At 50.5% G+C, this 19,582-nt stretch overlaps 2 protein-coding genes and 1 long non-coding RNA gene across 3 annotated transcripts; 2 read left to right on the top strand and 1 right to left on the bottom strand.

Moving 5' to 3' along the window:
* Positions 1-120: 120 nt before the first annotated feature.
* On the top strand, positions 121-3,266 carry YOD1 (YOD1 deubiquitinase). The gene is made up of 2 exons (XM_051808645.1): positions 121-378; positions 943-3,266. Exons 1-2 carry the CDS (start codon positions 171-173, stop codon positions 1,647-1,649), a joined length of 915 nt encoding a protein of 304 aa, XP_051664605.1. The 5' UTR covers positions 121-170; the 3' UTR covers positions 1,650-3,266.
* Positions 3,267-3,820: 554 nt separating this feature from the next.
* LOC127480498 (uncharacterized) lies at positions 3,821-8,062 on the bottom strand. Its single transcript, XR_007907924.1, has 3 exons — positions 7,936-8,062; positions 6,695-7,040; positions 3,821-3,994 (listed from the first exon to the last, which is right to left on the bottom strand). It is a non-coding gene; the product is annotated as an uncharacterized LOC127480498 (long non-coding RNA).
* Positions 7,092-15,563, top strand: CUNH1orf116 (chromosome unknown C1orf116 homolog). The gene is made up of 5 exons (XM_051808607.1): positions 7,092-7,186; positions 7,317-8,485; positions 11,364-11,493; positions 12,877-13,054; positions 13,516-15,563. Exons 3-5 carry the CDS (start codon positions 11,407-11,409, stop codon positions 14,688-14,690), a joined length of 1,440 nt encoding a protein of 479 aa, XP_051664567.1. The 5' UTR covers positions 7,092-7,186; positions 7,317-8,485; positions 11,364-11,406; the 3' UTR covers positions 14,691-15,563.
* The last annotated feature ends 4,019 nt before the right edge of the window (positions 15,564-19,582 follow it).

Raw genomic sequence — 19,582 nt, 5'->3', positions numbered from 1 at the left:
GCAAATGAGGTGGGCGGTGCCGTCGGGCGCTATGCAAATGAGCTCCTCGCGGTGCCCCGCCCCCTATGCAAACCAACCGGCTCCGCCGCCGCGCTCCGGGCCCCGCCCCCGGCGCGCTCTCGCGAGAGCGGGCGGGGCGGGCGGGCGGCGGTGCCGGTGCGGGGGCCGCGATGCTGCGGCTGCGCTGCAAGGCCCGCAGCGGGTCCCACGCGCTGCCCGCGCTGTCCCCGCACTCCCCGCTCCGCGACATGCAGGCCGCGCTGGCCGCGCTCACCGGCGTGCCCGCCCCCGCCCAGCGCCTGCTGCTCGGCTTCCCGCCGCGCTCCCTCGACCTCAGCGACGGCGAGCGGCGGCTCGGCGAGCTCGGCATCCACTCGGGTGAGGAAGGGGGAGGGGGGGGGGAGCGATGTAATTAATGTAATTACGTTAATTAGAGAGGCCGTGGCGCGCACGCCCGTCATCAGCCGGCGGTCGGGCCGGTTCCTGTCCCAGGGAGGTGTCAACACCCGGCTCGGGAGCGTTTCCTGCTCGGGGAGCGCCGGTGGTGCTTTGGCGGCGTCCCGGGGGTCCGGCGGCAGCGGCGCGGGGCTGGAGGGGACGGGACCGGGACACGCCAGGTGAGTCCCCCCGGGGCCGCTGTGCTGCCCCCGGCTGCTTGGATAGAGCTCTTTGCCATCAGGATGCTGTGCTGTGGCTGCCCCAGCCCTGGAAGTGTCCAAGGCCAGGTTGGACGGGGCTCGGAACCTGGGCTAGCGGAGGGTGGAACTGGGTGATCTTTAAGGTCCCTTCCAACTCAAACCATTCCACGGTTCCATGATTCTGTTCTATGACCCTCAGCAACAGCAACAACACCACCACAGCTGTGTTGTTGTGTTTTAACAGCAGCTTTAAACTCCACCTGCTTGCGTCCCTCTCACCTCTCCCATGTCTCCCCTCTGGCAGGTGACACCCTCATAGTCGAGGAGGACACGTCCAAGCCCGACCCCGACCCGCCTGTGGTGGCCAAGAGAACCATGTCCCACCCGCTCAGGGAGGCCGTGCCCGTGCTGGCCAGGAGGGTGGTCCCAGCAGACAATTCCTGCCTGTTCACCAGCGTGTCCTACGTGGTGGAGGGCGGCGTGTACGACCCCGGCTGCGCCCCGGAGATGCGGAACCTCATCGCCCAGATCGTGGCGAGCGACCCCGAGTCCTACTGCGAGGCCGTGCTGGGCAAAACCAACAGGGAGTACTGTGACTGGATCAGGAGGGAGGACACCTGGGGGGGGGCCATCGAGGTGTCCATCCTGTCCAAGTTCTACCAGTGCGAGATCTGCGTGGTGGACACGCAGACCGTGCGCATCGACCGCTTCGGGGAGGACGCCGGCTACGCCAAGCGCGTCCTGCTGATCTACGACGGGATCCACTACGACCCCCTGGAGCGCCGGATCCCCGACTCGGACATTCCCCCCCAGACCATCTTCTCCACGAGCGACGACGTGGTGCTGGCGCAGGCCCTGGAGCTGGCGGACGAGGCCAGGAGGAAGAGGCAGTTCACGGACGTGAACCGCTTCGCCCTGCGCTGCATGGTGTGCCAGAAGGGACTCACGGGGCAGCTGGAGGCCAGGGAGCACGCCAAGGAGACTGGACACACCAACTTCGGGGAGGTGTGACACGGGCAGCATGAGGATGGTTCCATCAACTACCTCACCGGTCCAGGATCAGATTCTGGATTCCCCCCAGATAAGCTGTTTTTGCAACCATGAAAAAAAAACTCCGTTCGTGACAAAAAAAAAAAAAAAAAAAAAAAGCTTGAAAAGCAAAGTAGCAAAGTTAACTTCCTGGTGGCCAGGTTTGGGAAGAGGGGATTGGAAATAGGGATCTCCTCGCGTAGCAGGTGGTGGGCAGGGGCAGCTACACCTCGATTCCTGGAATCACCTTTTGTGTGTGGTCTGAGCAGACAGACACAATCGGGCTCAACACTGGTGTAAAATCCACCTCTGAGTTGCTGAGTGAACCTCTCTACGTTTTCCAAGTGATTAATCCAAAGGTTTAGGAAACACACATAGCATTACTTACACTAAGAATTAGGCTTTGCACGTGGGAGCACTCCTCAGAGGAGAAGCTGCTCGTGTAATTGAAATAGCAAATACAACATCAAAATGCAATTTGTAGTAAAAAGAGGATCTCAGAGCTGCCCTACACCATGTCGCCATCAGGAGCAGACTGTAGTTTGTGTGAAGAGAACTTTAGGGAAAGAAGTGGCCTCTAAGCTTTAAGGTAGCCTTCTTTAAATTAATGAGTAGATGGATAAGTGTTGAATAAACCTATTAATCCTCCATAGGTAGTTTTTAGTTGCTTGAAAAAAAATAACTCAACCCCCCTGGTGTTTACACTGCATCAGAACGTAGGCATGTTTTCCTGGAATACTTGGTATTCTTCTTCTTAATAGTATTGGAAATTATGGCAAGAGGGAAATAAGTAGTTAGGGAATTGACTTAATTTGCATCTGTTAAATACATTTAAGCAGACTTTACTTGAGTAGAGCCAGTCATGGCCATAGTGTTACAAAGCTGTTCCAGGTTCCAAATACTGTATTATGAGCACTTTAAGGTTGAGTTCTCACTCTTTGCTGGTAATAAGTTTTGCCCTTTAAAGGCCAGAGTGCTGAGCCAGAAGGGAGGCTTGAAGTTTCTTCATCTGCTTTCTGCCTTAATGTGTTTGTTTTATCACTGGTGACTGTAGAGTAGCAAGACTTTTAATTCTGATAATGAAAGGTGCAGTTGAAATTTCAGAACAAAATAAGCTGTATTTGTACTGTTGAGTATCAGGGAAGATTAAATGGGTTTAATATCTTACCTCACAGTGGGGTTGTGAGGCTGAACTGCAAGTGCTTTTGAGGTCTTTTAAAAGGTGCTGTAAAGGTGCATATTACTGAAGGGGATTTTTTTTTTTCCTTTGAAATGCCTGCAACACATACTTGTTTCTTGAATTTTAAAATATTCTTTGCCTACCATTTTTCTGTTACTGTCTTGAGTGACCTTCCTTGCACTTTTAAATTGGGGAGCAAGAACGTGCATCTATCTTTGGACTGAGGCAGAAAAAACCCCCACTTTCCACGTGGAACCTAAAATCCAGTTTTAAAGGCCTCCATTCTTTAAGGCACCTGACTAAAGTGGTGCAGCAGAACCACCTTTTCTACACAAAAATCACGTTTCACTGAAGTTCTCAGCGAAAGCTCCCAGTTGGATCTTGAAACACAGGAAGGTCTTAATGAAGAAGAAACATAATTACACAAGTGCTTTTCTGAATTAAGGCATGAATAATTAAATACAAAGACTAGAATCACCAAGAGCACTATGGACCAGGTTTGGTTTTAATTCAGTATTAAAATAGCACTGTTGGAAGTTTCCTGTAGAAAACCATTTAGCTTCCAGTGTTAAACCCCGCTCTGCTTTTAGCCTGTCATTAGGAAAAGAAATAAAAAAAAAAACCCCAAAACCCAACATTAAAACCAGCCCTCTAGAAGCTGATGCTTAAAAACCTAAAGAAATACCCGCCAGTTCAAAGGAACTTGAAGATTACACTGTGTTATAACTACTTGAGCTGAAATCCTGTCCAGGAATGAGACCAAGAGACTGTCAATCCCGAGGTGTGTTCCCAGCTTTCCCATGGAAGCAGTGAGATGCCTTGGGCAAGGAGCTGATCCTCACCCTTTGCCATCTGTAAAATGGACACAAAAAACCTACCTCAGAGAGGTGCACGAGGTGTCTTTGGGTGTCTTTGAAACAGGAGTGGAAGATCCATATTTATTGTCTGCCATGTTTGCAAACGCATTGACTTCGGGGAGCAACACTTAGATTTTAGCTTCGTGTCCTTGGATGGTTTTCTCAAAGTGTGTAAAACATCTTGTTTTTGTTGTTGTTGTTTTGGTATTTCTCAGTTGCTGACAGAGAGAATCAGTTCCGTTTGAGGGAGACGTGTCACTTATCACTGCTTGGATGTTTTCTTTTGTTGCCTAGAAAATAAAATCTCTTTGCTTAAAAAAAAAAATAAATCTCAACTGAACTTCTGTAATTCATAGCTGTAAAAGTTCACACTGTTACAGGCTGACAGACTCAAAAAACCACCTATGATTTTCCTAAACTGGCCCAAATGAAAATATCTACATTATTTCAAATGTAAGGTCTGGGTAGATTTAAAGTGCAACTCCCTTTCTTTCAGGGTTTGTTTTTTTTTAGTACCTTTTAACCAGGATTTGCCTGCCCTTAATGATACCTTTAGGGAATTATCACAAAAATGACATCCTGCTATTAGTGGGATGAACTTCTGAACATCACTCCTACATTTGCACTGAACTGTGATTAAATGTACAGCAAGATGTTAATTAGGGATATTTTAGACTAGAGCTGGTGTGGGACACAGGTACAGGCAGGGAATAGTCTCACCTGGCAAGAGCAGTCTGGAAAGTCTCTATAATACTGACTTATGTCCTTACCATCATTTCTGTTCTCACACACACTTAAAAGAAGCCTTAAATTCCCAGGTTGCCCAGAGGAGCTGTGGCTGCCACATCCCTGGAAGTCTCCAAGGCCAGGTTGGAGCAACCTGGGATTGTGGAAAATGTCCCTGCCTGTGGCAGGGGGTTGGAACTAGATCATATTTAAGGTCCTTTCCAACCCAAACTGTTCTGGGATTCTAGGATAAATATCAAGAGATACCTGAGATACCAGGACTCACAGAGAATTTTACATACCTCCAGAATCTTTTATGCATTGAAATGTATAAATCATTAAATACACTTTACAAATATTTGGGCTCAGTGGTGCACAGATCTAGTCCATGGATGCCATAGACTGAAACACCAGTCTTGGGAGAAAATCAGTAATACCCTGAATTTCTCAAGGGCAAACCCAATTCCTTAGTTCTGGATGAACTCAGCTAAAAAGAGCAGCTCCCGGGGAGAGCACTGAGAAAAGGAACATCTTGTTCCATGGTACAGAAACAGCATCTTAAATCAGCACCTTTCCATGTGCAGGGGCACAGGAGGAGCCACTGGGGACAGTCTGGGGACAGTCTCCTGTTCCCATCCCACTTTCATCAGGAACTGGTGGAGAACATCACAGTGCTACAGTTGTGATCAGTCCTGAGGCAACAACCCACTGTGAAACTGCACCACAGGAACACAATGTTCATTTTTAAAGCTTTCTGACCCAAGCAAAGTTATCTATTTGCCCTTCCCCACCTTAGAGGAGCAGGAGAGGCACGAATGAGAAAAAGCGGAATTTCTCTGCCTGAAACACAGAAACCCACGTGTTGGGGCAGTTTCTGAGAAATCAGACTGACACACAACCTCTGAATCATCTGTGTTTGGCTGATTTTACTGCCCCTGCCCTGCACGAACCCACCCATGGGCCAGCCCTGCCAACCCCTCCCTGCCAGGGAAACTCTCAATAAGAGGAACACAAAAAGTTCTCAGCTTGCTACTTCGAACATTACAACCATCCTACAATTAAATGTCTGCCTGCATTTTAAGTCCAACTGCATCCAGCTGCAAAACTGCCATCAGGTTTACTCTGCTCTGGCCTGGACAGAGTAAAATTCCTTCAATTTGGGTGAAATCAATATTGTTTTTTCACCAATCTGAGCACCAGAATGGTTTCTGTAACAGAAATGCAATAGGGAGTTAACAAAATTAGGTTGGCCGAGATTGCAGTTTCCTCACCTATTATTTTTAATTAAAGCCTTGAGGAAAATGTTGGGGAACTGTATTATACCTTGAGAGCTGCCTTCTCATTTCTGGTGTTGAGTTAATGGCAGCCAAGCTATGGAAACACATCACTTCAGCTCTCTCCCTCTGTTCTGTAAAATAGAGATAATAAATAGAGTTCCTTGGCCATATTAGGGTTTAATGACTTCTGTAAACTGCTGTGGAATAGCAGGCAACAGCTACCTGGTATTTTCCATAACTGATTTGTCAGCACACGGGCTGTGCCTGCAATTTGGTTTAAGGAAAGTGTCCAACAGCCCCACAGAGTCAAATAAACGTCTTAAGTTGACAGGAATCTTATCAGTGACGCCATGTGGATGTGTTTCCTTCGGGGCCAGCCCTGAATCATTTGTGTTTATGGACAGGGTGGGGCCCAGCGGGTCTGAGAACGTGCCAAAGTCCTTTCAGGGCATTGTGAAGTTTTCCCTGCATCATTTGACTCCCTGCATGTACTTCGTGCCATATATATGAAATCAGACCTTGTTTTGGGTCAGAGCTATTTATATTCAGTGGAGGAAGAGGAGGAATGTGGAAAAAGAACAGGTTCTTCCTGGGCATCTGATTCAGAGGAGCTCAAGATTTCTCTTAATGGACCATGACACTTTCCTGACCCCCACAGGGCTCTGCAGGCAGCCAGCTCTGCCTGTTTTATTGCACACATTCGAGGCCTTGTGCTGTCAGGACACCCTCACCCTCTCCTGTTGCTCATTCACACGCTGTTTGCGGTGGAATAACAAAATAACTCCTCGTTTTGATTTGCTCCCCCTCTTAAAGCAGCCTCAGCACTGAGGCACGACTCAGCAAAAACCGGCGAGACCTTAAAACTTCAATTTAAAATTTAAAATTAATTAATCAATTGAAAAGAGTTAATTGATTTTAACGTTTAGCGTTAAAAAGACTTAATTAATTTTAACGTTCAACATCTAAACTCTCTTTAAATCGCCTCACCATCCAGCAGGACACCAGTTAACACCCCCGGAGCAGCTCCACCAGTCCTGCCCTGGCTGTCGCAACGCTCCGAAAGTGCCTCGTCCACATCCCTTCCCTGCTGCGGGCCGGCCTGGGAGAGCAGGAATGGCTGGGGCTGGCTGGGCTTGTCAGCAGCCTCTGGCTTCTTGATTTGCTCCTCGGCACACGTCCCCTTTTGTAACAGCCCCAAATCCGGGCGCTCAGCACCGCAGGTGGGAGCTTCCTGGCTCATCTGCTTTCTTTTCTCTCCGTCTTTAATTAGCTGATGTTTCCACTTCCCTGTTCTGTGCGGAGAAGGGAACATGCGTTGCAACACGGCCTTTGGCTAAAAATACAACTTTAAAAAAAAATAAATCACCGAAGCACAAAAAATGTGAATGAATCCGGTGGCTGTGCCAGTGCCGGATATTTCCTGCAGGGTTTCTGCTGGGATGTTTGTGGTTATTCAGTGAGAAGCACCTCGCAGAGCAGGTACAAGTCTGGGGGAGGAGAGGGGAGAGGGGGGAGCAACGGCCAAAGCGCTGTTTGTCAGCGAGAAAAGCTCTGATTTTAATAGTAGAGCCCAAAGTCGGGGTAAAAACAAACCACTGCCTCCTCTCAGCTGCCCCTGCAGCACCACCGGGGCAGATCGGGGGTTGGGGGTCGGTGTCACCCTGTATAAGGTCCTGCAGCTGGGACAAACTGGGCTCGTCTTTGCCTTCCCCTGGAGGGAGGTGGCAGAGGTGATACCCTCGTGCTCGGAGAAGGGGATGCTGCCGCAGGAAATGCCTCAGCAGAGTTTCTGAGAATGTATCAGCGTGAAGAGGAACGGACTTGTAGAGGGGCCCGATGTAAGGAAATATTCCAGGAGGGGCAAAGGGACCTGCAAGTCGGTGCTGGCACAACGAGCCCTGGAGAGGCACAGACCTGGGCACCCCCTCCTCTAGCACGTAAATAAAGCTCAGTGGCGAAGCTTCCCTTCCAAAACACTTTCTACCTGTCCTTACAACCTCCTGCCAGCGCACAGCAGCACGCAGCAAACTTTTGGCCTCTGGGAAGCTCTGCTGGTCTACAAGTACATACCTGTTCTAGCACAGTCTGTGTTTTTAAGAGCCGGGAGAAGGAACCGGCTCCTACCCCCCGAGCCTGCGGGACCTCCTGCACAAACCACCTGGGAGAAGAAACCTGTTGTGGGGGTGACGCGTTTCAGGGCGCAAACGCCCAGCCAGGGACGTAATTACCGTGTACAAAGGCTTTTTGGTCAGGGCAGCAGCTCGGAGTGCCCCGAGTGTCAGCGAGCAGCTATGCGGCAGAACAGGATGTCGGATTAAGGAGTCTCCGGCGAAACCCGTGCCGAGGACATCAGAGGACACCCGGCGGAGCAGGGAAGTGAGTGAGCTGGGTGGTACCAGCCCGCAGCCTCCCGGGTGCTGCCTGGGCTGGCTCGGAGAGCTCGGCACGCCACGACCCAGCGCTTTGGGGTCACAGCATGGAGGAGTTTTAGGGGCTTGCAGTGCCCTGAGCCCAGCCCGGAGCAGCAGGAAAGATGCCCTGCGTGGGGGCAAGATGAATTTCTGTCGCCCCGGTGCTCGTGGCTGCAGGTGAGGGGCCGGGGGTCGCTGTACCTGCAGAGCTCCCCGCCCGCCCAGCACCCGCGCAGCCTCATCTCCGCCGGGGAGGAGGGTTAATGTGTAACCCGGCTCTGTTTGGTTAGCCCAGAAAAGCAAAGAAGTCCTGGGATAGGCACGGCCGGGACAAGGAATTGGGCAGCACGCGACGACGGACGGCCTGGTAAAAAAAAAAAAAAAAGAAAAAAAAAAAAAGACAAAGGAAAAAAATACAGATTAATAATAATAATCTATATTCCTTCTTGTCCTTTGCTTTCTGTGCTTTTCCTGCTCGATGGGCTGCGGGTTGAGGGGCTGAGCGTCTCTGCCTGGGTGGGATGGGGGGTGCTCTGGGTGCCTGCAGGGCTTTGCTTTGGAAGGGTGAAATGTGGTGGAGGTGTCACCAGCAAAGCTGGTTTGAAGGTGGTGGTGGGAGACAAGCTGGGGAGACCCACAGCTGCTGGGGAAACTTGTGCTCAGGACAGCAAACAGCTCGGGCAGCTGCTGCATGTGCTTAATTTACTTGTTTAAATAGGAGAAACTGTAGATCTGCCACCATCCCCTTTCCCCCTGAGGTGGGATCCATCCTGCTGTGCTGCTCAGAGCAGGAGCAGCTGGGACGGTGCCTGCAAAGGGGGGGTTTTGCTTTCATTTGTGTTTCGGGCTGGCCAGGACAAAGCCAAGGCAGGAGGGGTTCGGCTGCTCTGCCTCAGATGGCAAAACCACCGAGGTCCTTTAGCGCTGCTGGAGAGCTGGGATAGGGAGCTTGGAGTGGTGCTGGCTAAAAGAAAGTAGCCTCTTCACATAAAGCAATTAGCATTAATTGCTACCCAGCACGTCTTTGATGTTTGAGGGCTCCGTGGGCTTTGCAAAGGACAGTTATGGCAGCGGCCACGGAGCCTGAGGGAAACTGGCTTTTTTGTTTTAGATAAAAAACAGCTTCTTCCAATAGAATTTTTAGTGGGGGAAGAGCTACACAGCACTGAAAAACCAGCTATAAAACAGCTTTTCAAGCACCACGTCTTTAAAACACTCGGTCGCATTTTTAGTTTGTGGCTGTTCCTCAGCGAAAAGGAGGAACTGTAAAATCCTTCTGAATCACGAAAACTGGGGGGGTTTCAACACTGATTTTTTTTTTCCCCCCTTTCCCGAGTTATGCATTGGAGCCATAATCGCATCAGAGAACTGGTGGGCAGGAAAATGAACTTCTTGTTTTGGTGCAGATCCTCTCCAGCGCCCGGCGAGCTCGGGGCTGAACTTTGCCTCCCCGTGAGCTGGGGCTCGGCGGCTGCCAAACCTCTGGCAGCTGCTTTAGGTCTCTACAAGTACTGTTTGAATGAGAGGAAATTAGTTCTTTAGTGGACTGAAGATGGTGGGCATCCTCATGGAGGTACTGGCTCCCTCCCACTCAGACACTGCTGGCCCCAGCCAGCTGCCAGCTCAAGTTAAAGCAAGACTTTCACTTCCCCAGAAGTGTTTTGCTCTTTCAGATTTGGGAGGGAGGCAGCAAGAGGCATTAAAACAATCATGGTCAAGCCTCTTGCTACTTAGAAGTAGATATAAATCTACAAATCTGTATATCTAATTGTGATATAAATCTAAATTTCACGTTGTGGGCGTTCAAGTGCACAGCAAAACTGTGCAGAAGCCTAAAGTCCCCTAAACTCAGCAGGTATCTGCTTCCTGACAGCTCAAAGCCCTGGCTATGAAGTGATCTGAATTCAAAGGATCCAGGGAATTGCTGTTTCAAAGCCACCACTTACTGCAACGTCATTTAAGCAGTAAATAATGCAAAGCCAAGACTGAAATATTAAACTCCTCCTGCATGGAAGGATTAGATCTGTCAGGGCGTGGGCGTCGAAATCTGATTTTTGTGGCGTATTCCAATTACAAAGGAATTCTTTCAGGGTCTAACGCTCCGAACAAGCAGCCATTTCTGCTCACTTATCTCTGGATCTAATTCCCTGATCCTGCTACAGGCAAAAAAAAAAAGAAAAAAAGCAGCAGCAGTTTGTTCCTGGGGCCAGGTTACAGCACAAAGAGCTCCTCTGTCTCCCGCCGAGAAAATCCTCTCGCGTGGGTCCCCGTGTGTGGCAGGGGGGGTTTGTTTTGCTGCTCCCATTCGCCCCCGCAGCCCCAGTTCCCTCCTGAAGAAGGGGGTGGTGCGTGTGAAGGAAACTAATTGGTGGTGCCAGGGAATTTTGGAAGCTTCCATGCTTTACCTCCATAAGTAATCACACCTTCCGTGGGCAGCAGAGCTCTCTGCAGGTGTAACTGTCCCCTCTGCCACCCAGGACCCTGCTCTGGGGTGGTTTCGGGGTTGGGAACCTCAGTTCAGCATGTTTTTCAGGCAGCTGCTGCCACGTTGGGGTCCCTCTGGTGTTTGGGGTCTGGGCTGCATCCAGAAGAGCATCAGGGGGGCATTGAAGTGAGCAGAGGGGACATCGGGGTGCTCTTTGCAACCCCCCTGGGGCAGCTGCATGCCCTGATCCCTGCAAGCTGTGCCAGGCATGTTCCCAAACACACCCAGGCATGCCCTGAAGGTACAGGGGCACCTCCCTGGGGGCACCTCCCTGAGGGCACCTCCCCATGGCTCCCCAAGGAAGGGTGGCAGAGGAAGCTCTTTGCCAGGAGGAAGCTCCTGACAGAGCAAGGATGTGAGTAAACAGCAGCATTTCGGGTCAGCACGTTCAGAAGTTCAAGCTGCAGGGCTGGCAGAGGGTGTGGTGGAGGGAAGAGGTCCCATGAGCCAGGGCTGGGGCAGGATCTCTGCTGCTGAGCTCTGAGGCTGAGCTGAGCTTACACAGCTTTTTCCCTTGCCTAATCCACCCCTCTGAGACCCACCAACACGAGCTGGCCGTGGACGGGCTGTTCCAGAGCTTATCCCATCTGGGGAAAACATCAGTTCGAGGATGCTTTGAAACAGCCCAGCTGTGTCTTCTCCTGGAGAGAGCAACCTAAGATGGAGCACATTTATACCCATCCAGCAGCTTCAGAGCCTCCCTCCAGCTGAGCCAGGGGGGAATCTCACAGCTTAATGCTTCTCCTTTCTCCTGCTCCAGCCGGGATACTGCCCCCGTGCCGGACGCCACGGCAGCCCAGGATATGCCCAGGAAGGAGCTGGGGATGGCTGGCTGCAACTCTGGCAGCTGTGACAGCATGGTCAGCACGGCCTCCAACCACTCACAGCGGGTAAGTCACCCTGGTGTGATCAGCTCGGGCGTGGAGGGGCTCAACGCGCCCCTCTGGGCAGCTGAGGAAGGATTTTGGTCAGATCTCTGCTCCAAACCGCTCTCCATCAGTGCTTTGGAAGCACCTGGGGGCCCTGAGACAGCACCATGCTCAGGGCAGCACAAGGACCAAATTAATCCCTGCCCCAGAGCACTCCCAGACCTCCCATCCTGCCAGGGGTGCGGCAGCACTCGGGAGCCTTCGCTCCTGAAAGGTGTCCTTTGGGACATGACCCGAGAGCCCAGTGGCTCCTGTGCTGCCCAGAGGTGCAGATGGAAGGCAGGAGGGGCCTGGCCATGCCCCATTGAGGGATTAGACCAGTTGGATCACTGGGTCAGACTGGCTCCAGCAGGGGAGACAGCGAGCTGTGCTCCTCCCAGCTGCCAAGAGATTCATTTCCCAGTTAAGGCACAGAGGAGTTTGGACCATGGGTGTAGATGTGTAATTTTTCACTATCTGTCCATTAAAGCTTGTTTGTCTCCCAAGACTGATTCCAAGATTGATGGACTAATTACATCCTGTCTGACTTGGAGCATAATTGATATGTGGAAGTGCAGCACTCAGTCCTGACAGGTTTTCCGTTTGATGTATTGCAAACCAGAACCAAACCCTCTGAATTTAATAGGGATGGAAAAACTGGTTGTGATATTGCACGGCAAAAGATTTGGATAAGTGTCTCTGCAAAACAGCTCCACCTGGGATAATTCCTCTCTGTGTTTGTTGATCTGATGCACACTCCATCCTGTCCTGCACTTCATTTTCTTTCATGATATATTGCAGGAATCCCCTTGTAACCTGGCATTTCCACAGCAATATCTGATATTACAATATCATATCTCCTGGTACTCAAAATACAACAAAAATTAAACAGGGTCTTGCTGAGGTTTGAATGGCAGAACAAGGAGAGTTCATTACCTGCACAGAAACCTTCAGTACTTAGGATTTTTCTAAGATGTCTTTACCAATAGATCACCCATGTCACCCATCTGCTCATATTTCAGAGTAAATTAAAGAACTAAAAGGTAGAGGCCAAGTTTTCAAGTTCAGAATAACCCATCTTCTGACACACAGAGTGGGGCAATATAAAAATGGCTTTAAGTATATATATATATTTCTATTTTAGAGGAAGTTGTATATATATTTTTTTTATATTTTTTTGTCTATTTTTCAGTGGTTGCAATACCAATTTTTGGAATAGCCACTGGCCCAAGTCTCCAGGAGCTGTCACAGGCTCCTCTTAACTACCAGGACATTAAACAGAAAACACCTTTTTAAACAGAAAACACCATTAAACAGAAAACACCTCTGTCTCTTACCTTTACTGCTTTATGTTCTTTTTTCCAGAGTGATAACAGCTACGACTATTTATCTGTGGAAGAGAAGGAGTGTTTGATGTTCTTAGAAGAAACCATTGGCTCACTGGATGCAGAAGCAGACAGTGGGGTCTCCACTGATGAGACTGACTATGCAGAGCCCTCCAGGCTGCCTGGGACACGGCCCAAGAAAGACCCCATGGGCCGGGGTAAGCAGGAAACCCTTCTCCAGGATTTGTGTGCAGAGGGAATGTCTCATGGGGAGCATTCCCTTGGCAGGGATGGGAGGGGCAGTGCCCCAGTTTTATGTGTGTGGTGAGGCACAGCCAGGTGATTTCCATCACTCGCTGTGGGCACAAACTGCCTTCTCCTGGTTCTCCCGGGCAGCTTTGGAGCAAGGTCAGCAGGACCACAGGGCAGAGCACCTCTGCTCATGCTCCCAGCAGGCTCACACAGATTAACCTCCTTCACCAGGTGCTTTGTCAAACCCAAAGTGTCTGTCTGACTTCCCAGGCAGTGACAGGTCAGCTGGAGTCAGGGTGAGCCCTGGGGGCAAGTCCTGAGCCGTGGCTGTGCTGGCTCAGTGGGTGTGAAGTGTGTCCTGCAGACAGGAAGGTGCCCTGAGCCCATGTGTGGGATGGTGTGTGACTTCATCTCTCTCTTTCCCCAGATTTGGGAAATGGGGCTCCCCCTCCAAGCAGAGGTCAGCGTGCAGCTGAACAGAAGAGTGGCAAGAGCATCTCTGCCTCCTCCAGCTCAGCTCCAGCAGTGGTTCCAAGCCCAGGCTATTTCAGTCTTCCAAGGAATATCCCTGCAGCAAACAGAGCTCCTGACAGCAAGGTGATTGTCCACACGGCGAAGGACCCGGTGCCAGGACAAAAACCTTCACAGGAGGACAGGCTTGACCAAGCCAACACAAGAAGCCATGTGAAGTCCATGGGATCTTTGATTATCCAACCTCAAGATCCCTTCCAGGATGACCAGGTGACCCACGAGTGGTCACGCAGCAATCGCTCAGATGCCAAGGGGGAAACGGCCAAGGAGACCAAGACTTGGACTTCATGGGGCCAGCCAGAGAAATCCACACTGGAAGAGGCCTCTCAGGACCCTGATGCCAAGAGAGGGCCTCCAACTGCCCCCAAGCCACGAAAATTGCCACCAAATATTATCCTGAAAACCAGCAAAACCAGCCCGGTGCCGCTCGCCACGGAGCACAACCAGAAGGTAAAGGCACCACCTCCACCCTCAGGTGGCTCTCAGCCCAGCTCTGCCAGTGATGCCGCTGCTGAAAAGGTGAACCCCGGGCACCTCGACCCCAAGGAGAAGGAGAAAGCCCATCGGGAGGCACTGGAGAAGCTCGGACTGTCACAGGACAGGAGGGAGCCCAGCGCCCACCTCCAACCTCCCACACACCCCCAGCCAAGGGAGGCTCCGCTCCCTGTCCCCGGGGAGCCCGAGGCAGCAGGAATCCGACAAATAGCATTCAAATCCAACACCCTGGAGCGCTCTGGAGTGGGGCTGAGCAGCTACATGGCCAGCACCAAGGAGCAGAACGCCAAGAGCAGCAGCTCCCTGGGCAAGATGTCCTTCATCGAGCGGCTCGCCCCGAGCTTCCTCAGGGGCGGCCGCCCCCGGCCCGTGTCCCTCGTGGCGGGGAAGGACTTTGCTGGCCTGAAGGAGCAGGGGCAGGTGGAGCAGGAGAAGAGCAGCAAGAGGAGATCCCACCCTCTCCCGAGCTTCCCGAGGCCCTCCCGCTCCGCCGTCAGCGTGAAGATCTCCCCGAAGGGCACGACCGAGGAGAACCGGCGCGAGGCCCTGAAGAAGCTCGGCCTGCTGAAGGAATAACTCCAGGGGCTGGGGGGAGAGGGGCTTTTCACCCCAAAATCCAGGTGCCTGCACTGCCTGTCCCCTGGCAGGTCACTCCTCTGCTGTGCTCTGCTGCTCTGGCACCTCAGGAGAGGCCCCCGGAGGTGTTTGGAGCTTCATGACCAGATAAAGTAATGCCACATGTACATAATATTTTGTACATAGCAAGTGTATATGAGCTATTTATATAAAGCATCACTCGGCATGTGGGCAGGGTGTGTTCTCCTGCAAGGTCTGAAATGCATTTGGGGATCCACTGAAACAGGGAAGCCTTAGAATTAGGGGTTTGGCTTGTTTTAAAAGGGGTTGCCTGTGGATAAAGCCTATTTGGGAAGAACTGCAGGACTCTGCTGTTCCTTCAGGACTTTTTTGGGGGTATTTTTATTACTTTTATCACAGCCTCTGAGGCCTGAGCGCTCACCTCCCACATGCAAGTGCCTCCCAAAACCACCACTGCCATGCAGAAACTCCAACAGGCACTGGAGGGGGCTCAGCAAAGCTCTCCCTCACACGGTGTCTGCTGGAGGGGCTGGAGGGCTGCCCACACATCCCACTGCCTCCTCTGCCACCCTGCTCTCCCACCCAGCCCCAACCTCCTGGATCTGGCACTTGGCAGACGTATGAAAGTCATGAAGTGACTGTTAAGAAGCAACAGGCTGTGTTGGTGTCAGATCCAGAAGTGCTGCCCAAAAATGAGAGAGAGAGATGCAAGCCTGAAACAACACCAACTCATTCCCTTTCAAACTCTCCTGGCATCTCTCAGCCCCAGCTGATGCTGCCAACATCTGTGCTGCTCACCTTTTATAACAGAGGTGGTTTATTTCTCTAATAAACTTGTATATGATCAGAAAATGACTGTGTAGTACAGATTTATGTTGCAATCAAAACTCTGGGAAAGCTAAATCCTGCTTTTTAACCTTCAATATATCTTGATTTAAGGAGTGTGAGTCACCCAGGCAGCAGCTGGGCATTACAACTGATGGGTCTGAACCAGAGGCAGGGGATCCTGCACCCCAGGAGCCACAGAGATGGGATTTTGTGTAAGTGCACAACCAGCAGATGCAAAGTCTCCCATGGCAATCCCATGGAACAGCCTGGTCTGGTGGAAGGTGTCCCTGTCTAGATCAGGGGGGTGGAACAAGGTGAGCTTTAAGGTCCCTTTCAACCCAAACTGTTCTGTGATTCTCTGACTCCCGGCTCTCCCTGGGAGCACAAGGGGGGAATGTGGAATACCTGGTGCTCCTGTGTTTACTGGCAGGCTTGAACCAGCCTGATGTGCAGCCAGGCAGCAGGAGAGGTTCCACCCAGCCCTGAACTCCTCGGGCTGGAGACTTTCAAGTGCAAATGATTGACTTTAAAGGCAGCAAGAGCACTGTCTAAAGAGGAGAGGAAGATGCAAGGTTAAGCCCCAAATAAAGGGGTCAGCCAAGCTCTTGCGTGGTTTAATGGTACATTTGCATCCATGTGCTCCTCTCCTCTGACCATTCCATCTTACCCACAGCAGATTCCAGCTACTTAATGCTCTGTCTCACTGCTCATCACTTGCATAATGCAGATACATGACTGCTGCAGACTCAAAGGTAATCTCACCTCGAATATCTAATGAGAAAGGAGGAGAGCATTAAGGTCTCCCTCAAAGCATTTTTGGCCTGAAACAGAACCTAAACTTTTCTTAAAACCAGATTGTTTTGGAAACAAAAGGATTCTCTTCCAATCCTTGGTTTTAGTCAAAACCAGAATGTACTAGAGCCGTGAAAGCTGAGTTTTGATCAGATTTCCAGGCAGAAATCTCACTTCCACAGATTGCTTATTAACCTGTGATGGGGCGGAGTGACGTTCCTCAACAGGGGCTGTGCACATTGGAATGAAATGCAAACAAAAGAGGCTAAATGAAAACAACCTTTAGCCACCAGGAGATCAGGGTCATTCCTCTGGGAATGAACTCCAAATCTGTGCCTTTGCACAGGGTGAAGTGCTCCTGCTGCTGCCAGACCCTCTGGGTTGGATCACTCACCATGGGCAAGCCCTCTTCCAAGACTCTAAAGAGCTGACAAGTGTACCCTCAATGCCTTAATGCAGGTTATACAGACTGTGTTTATGTGCCACAACGATGTTAAAAAAGACCTAAAGAAAACACTCAGCTTTGCATTTTGCACAGAATATTCATCTGCTTCTTAACTATCAGTCCCACACTGGCTCAGACATATCATTTCCATGTCTACATGAGCCTGTCAAGACCTACTATCCCAATTAAAAGCATCCTGGTGCTCATCTTTCATTACAAAGATAAAATTCAGGAGAAGTGGTTTGTTAAATTCTGGCAGTCTCAAAGAAGAACATCATCTGTGCTGGGCCACAGTCTCCAGGAGAAATCATTCCTTAGCCCAGCTCATCAGCCCCGAGCATCACCAGGGCCTCTCTCATCTTACAACAACCAACCAAGGTAAATCACAGTCCTTTGAAATGAAAAAAAAATTAAAAACTCAGATTTAGGAACAACATTCCATGGAAATTGGTGCCCTTCCCTCAGCCAAGGGTTTGCTGACGTGCAGAGCTGCCTCATCACATTAAGATGTGCCTGTGCAGGAGGTGACTCCGAGCTCTGCTCCCATCAGGGGGACACCTGTCCTTTCCCAGGACAGCCTAGTGCAGGATTGACACAATATACTCTCTGTTTCTCTCCATTACCTTCTTTAAAAGAAAAAAGGCAGCTGTACCCCCAAACCTCATCACTGCTGCTCCCACCTCTGCCACCCTTGGCACTGGAGAACCAAGAACCTGCAGGTACAGAAACCCAGACAGCAAAGACAAGCCCCACCAGAGGCATTCCAGCCTTTTCCTGCCAGCTCCTGCTGCATTAAAACAACCAGGGTTTCTCACCTTGGGTTTGTTTTGCTTTATTTGCCAACGATGCAAATTTACACTGATAACATCTTAAAAACAAAACTAGATCCAACATTCCTCATTCCTGCTCTTAAAACCCGTGGGTTCAGGCTCAGGTTGGCAGGGCAGGGGGGTGAGGACACTGTGCTTCCCCAAGATCTCTTTGTTACCAAACACCCTTTAACTTTGAAGTCCAGGCAGTGACAGAAAGGGGCACTGTTGTTCTTTGCACAGGGATTTAAGTGCAGCAGGGACAGATTTGGCTCATTTCTCATTTCTCTCCCTCGCTGGAGTTTAATCATTAACTCCTGCGGGCACCCTGGAGCAGGCAGGGGTTGTTCCCATTTATTAATTACACCTCTGGCTGCAGAGAGGTTGTGCTCAGGTGCTGACAGCAACCTCCACAACTGCTCAGTGGACACACACGTGGGCCTGGAGCTCTGGTGTGATCCCTGGTGCTGCCACGCTGCTCACACGGAAAATATTCACCCGCCAGCACGTGGCTGTTATAGGAAGGAAATTCCCTTAACAAGCAGAGCCCAGAAGAATAAATTCTGTAAAAGTTAACTCTCCTTTAGCAGAAGAAGGTGCAAGGCAGTGGTACTCCCTCAGGAGGGTCCTTTCCATGTGCTGCCATCCCTGCTCCCAGCTGCCTTGGAAACGATGCTGAGAGATCCCCTTGTTGCTTCCAGTGTTGCTGCCCCTGCTGGATTTATTTTCTTTTTTGGTTTGAAGGAGGGGGGGTCCTCAGATGTCCCTGCTCCAAAAGCTGGGGGCACCTTGGGGACCTTGTGCAGAGCAAGGTGAGTGTTCCCACCCTGGACAGGTGAGGAAGCAGCACATGGTGTCACAGGTCAAGCTGCCTGTTACTACCCCTGAAAATCACCTCTGTCAGAGCCAATCTGCCTCCACCCAAAATAAATCTTCAGAGCAACCCAGGGTGTGCCCAAGGCCAGGCTGGACAGGGCTTAAAACAACCTGGTCTAGTGGGAGGTGTCCCTGCCCATGGCAGGGGGTTGGAATGACATGAGCTTTAAGGTCCCTTCCAACCCAAACCATTTCCATATATGATTCTATGATCCTATAAAATAGCACTGAGTAGTCTTAGGAGGTTCCCTAAGACTATTTATTATATTCCATTTTATTACTAATACAAGGACAATTCTATGGTTTTGCTTCTGGTGTGGTAATAAATGTCCTCAGATAGATTAATTGGGCTGAAGCCCAGCCAATATTGGGGAGTTTATTGCACAGGTTTGGTACAAAACACAATTGCTGCAATATAAGTAATCATATCACGATAAAGAAGGCAAAACCATTCAACAGAGATTTATCTTCAGGCAGGGACATTCCAAAGGGCTTCAATGATTGTTTTACACAGAAAACAGTCTGGCCTTCAAAGCCTGTCTGCACCCAAGAGGGGAAGAGCAGAACTTTGTACCCTTCAGCAGAACTAGGGCAGAACAAAGTGGTTTCCACCAATCTCCCTCTGAACCCCACACACTCCTCACACACTGAAAATCCTGGAGACACACAGGGTGCTGGAACCAGCCCAGGGCCTTCTCGGAAGTGCCACAGGTAGATTTTTGTTTGCAATAAAACATTTTTATCTGAAGGAAAAGCAGAGCAAAGTCCCTCTCAATAACACAACCGTGAAATGCCTCCATAGCTTTGAGGATATCAGCAGGTCTGCACCTCTCTCAATTAAGATTATTTGCTCAGTGCAAAAGAGGAACTGTGTGTGTGCAAGAACAAATCTCCTTTAGATCCATCCCCTGTGAGGCCACAGGTGTGGCCATTACCCCAAAATAAACTGTAATTGTCACAAACATACCTGGGTTTTGGTGGTACCTCTGCAGAGCTCTGGGTTTGGTGCTGGATGATGGTGCCTTTCCTGTGGCAGATTTTAAGTGTACAATGGTTAGAATGCAGCAAGATTAAATTCAGAGAGAAATCAGGCAGGGACTGGCAAGGCAAAAAACCAGAGA

The sequence above is a fragment of the Manacus candei genome, unplaced genomic scaffold (assembly GCF_025592945.1).
Source record: "Manacus candei isolate 608988 ecotype Guabito, Panama unplaced genomic scaffold, ASM2559294v1 h1tg000073l, whole genome shotgun sequence".
NCBI classification, from domain to species: Eukaryota; Metazoa; Chordata; class Aves; order Passeriformes; family Pipridae; genus Manacus; species Manacus candei.
This window is presented reverse-complemented; position numbering and strand designations above follow the sequence as displayed.

Bases quoted from the DNA above. Each gene is read 5' to 3' on its own strand.
- YOD1 (XM_051808645.1), top strand. From the start codon at position 171: ATGCTGCGGCTGCGCTGCAAGGCCCGCAGCGGGTCCCACGCGCTGCCC. The intron at 379-942 runs GTGAGGAAGGGG...CCCCTCTGGCAG, and splicing joins CGAGCTCGGCATCCACTCGG to GTGACACCCTCATAGTCGAG.
- CUNH1orf116 (XM_051808607.1), top strand. From the start codon at position 11,407: ATGCCCAGGAAGGAGCTGGGGATGGCTGGCTGCAACTCTGGCAGCTGT. The intron at 11,494-12,876 runs GTAAGTCACCCT...TCTTTTTTCCAG, and splicing joins CCTCCAACCACTCACAGCGG to AGTGATAACAGCTACGACTA. The intron at 13,055-13,515 runs GTAAGCAGGAAA...CTCTTTCCCCAG, and splicing joins GAAAGACCCCATGGGCCGGG to ATTTGGGAAATGGGGCTCCC.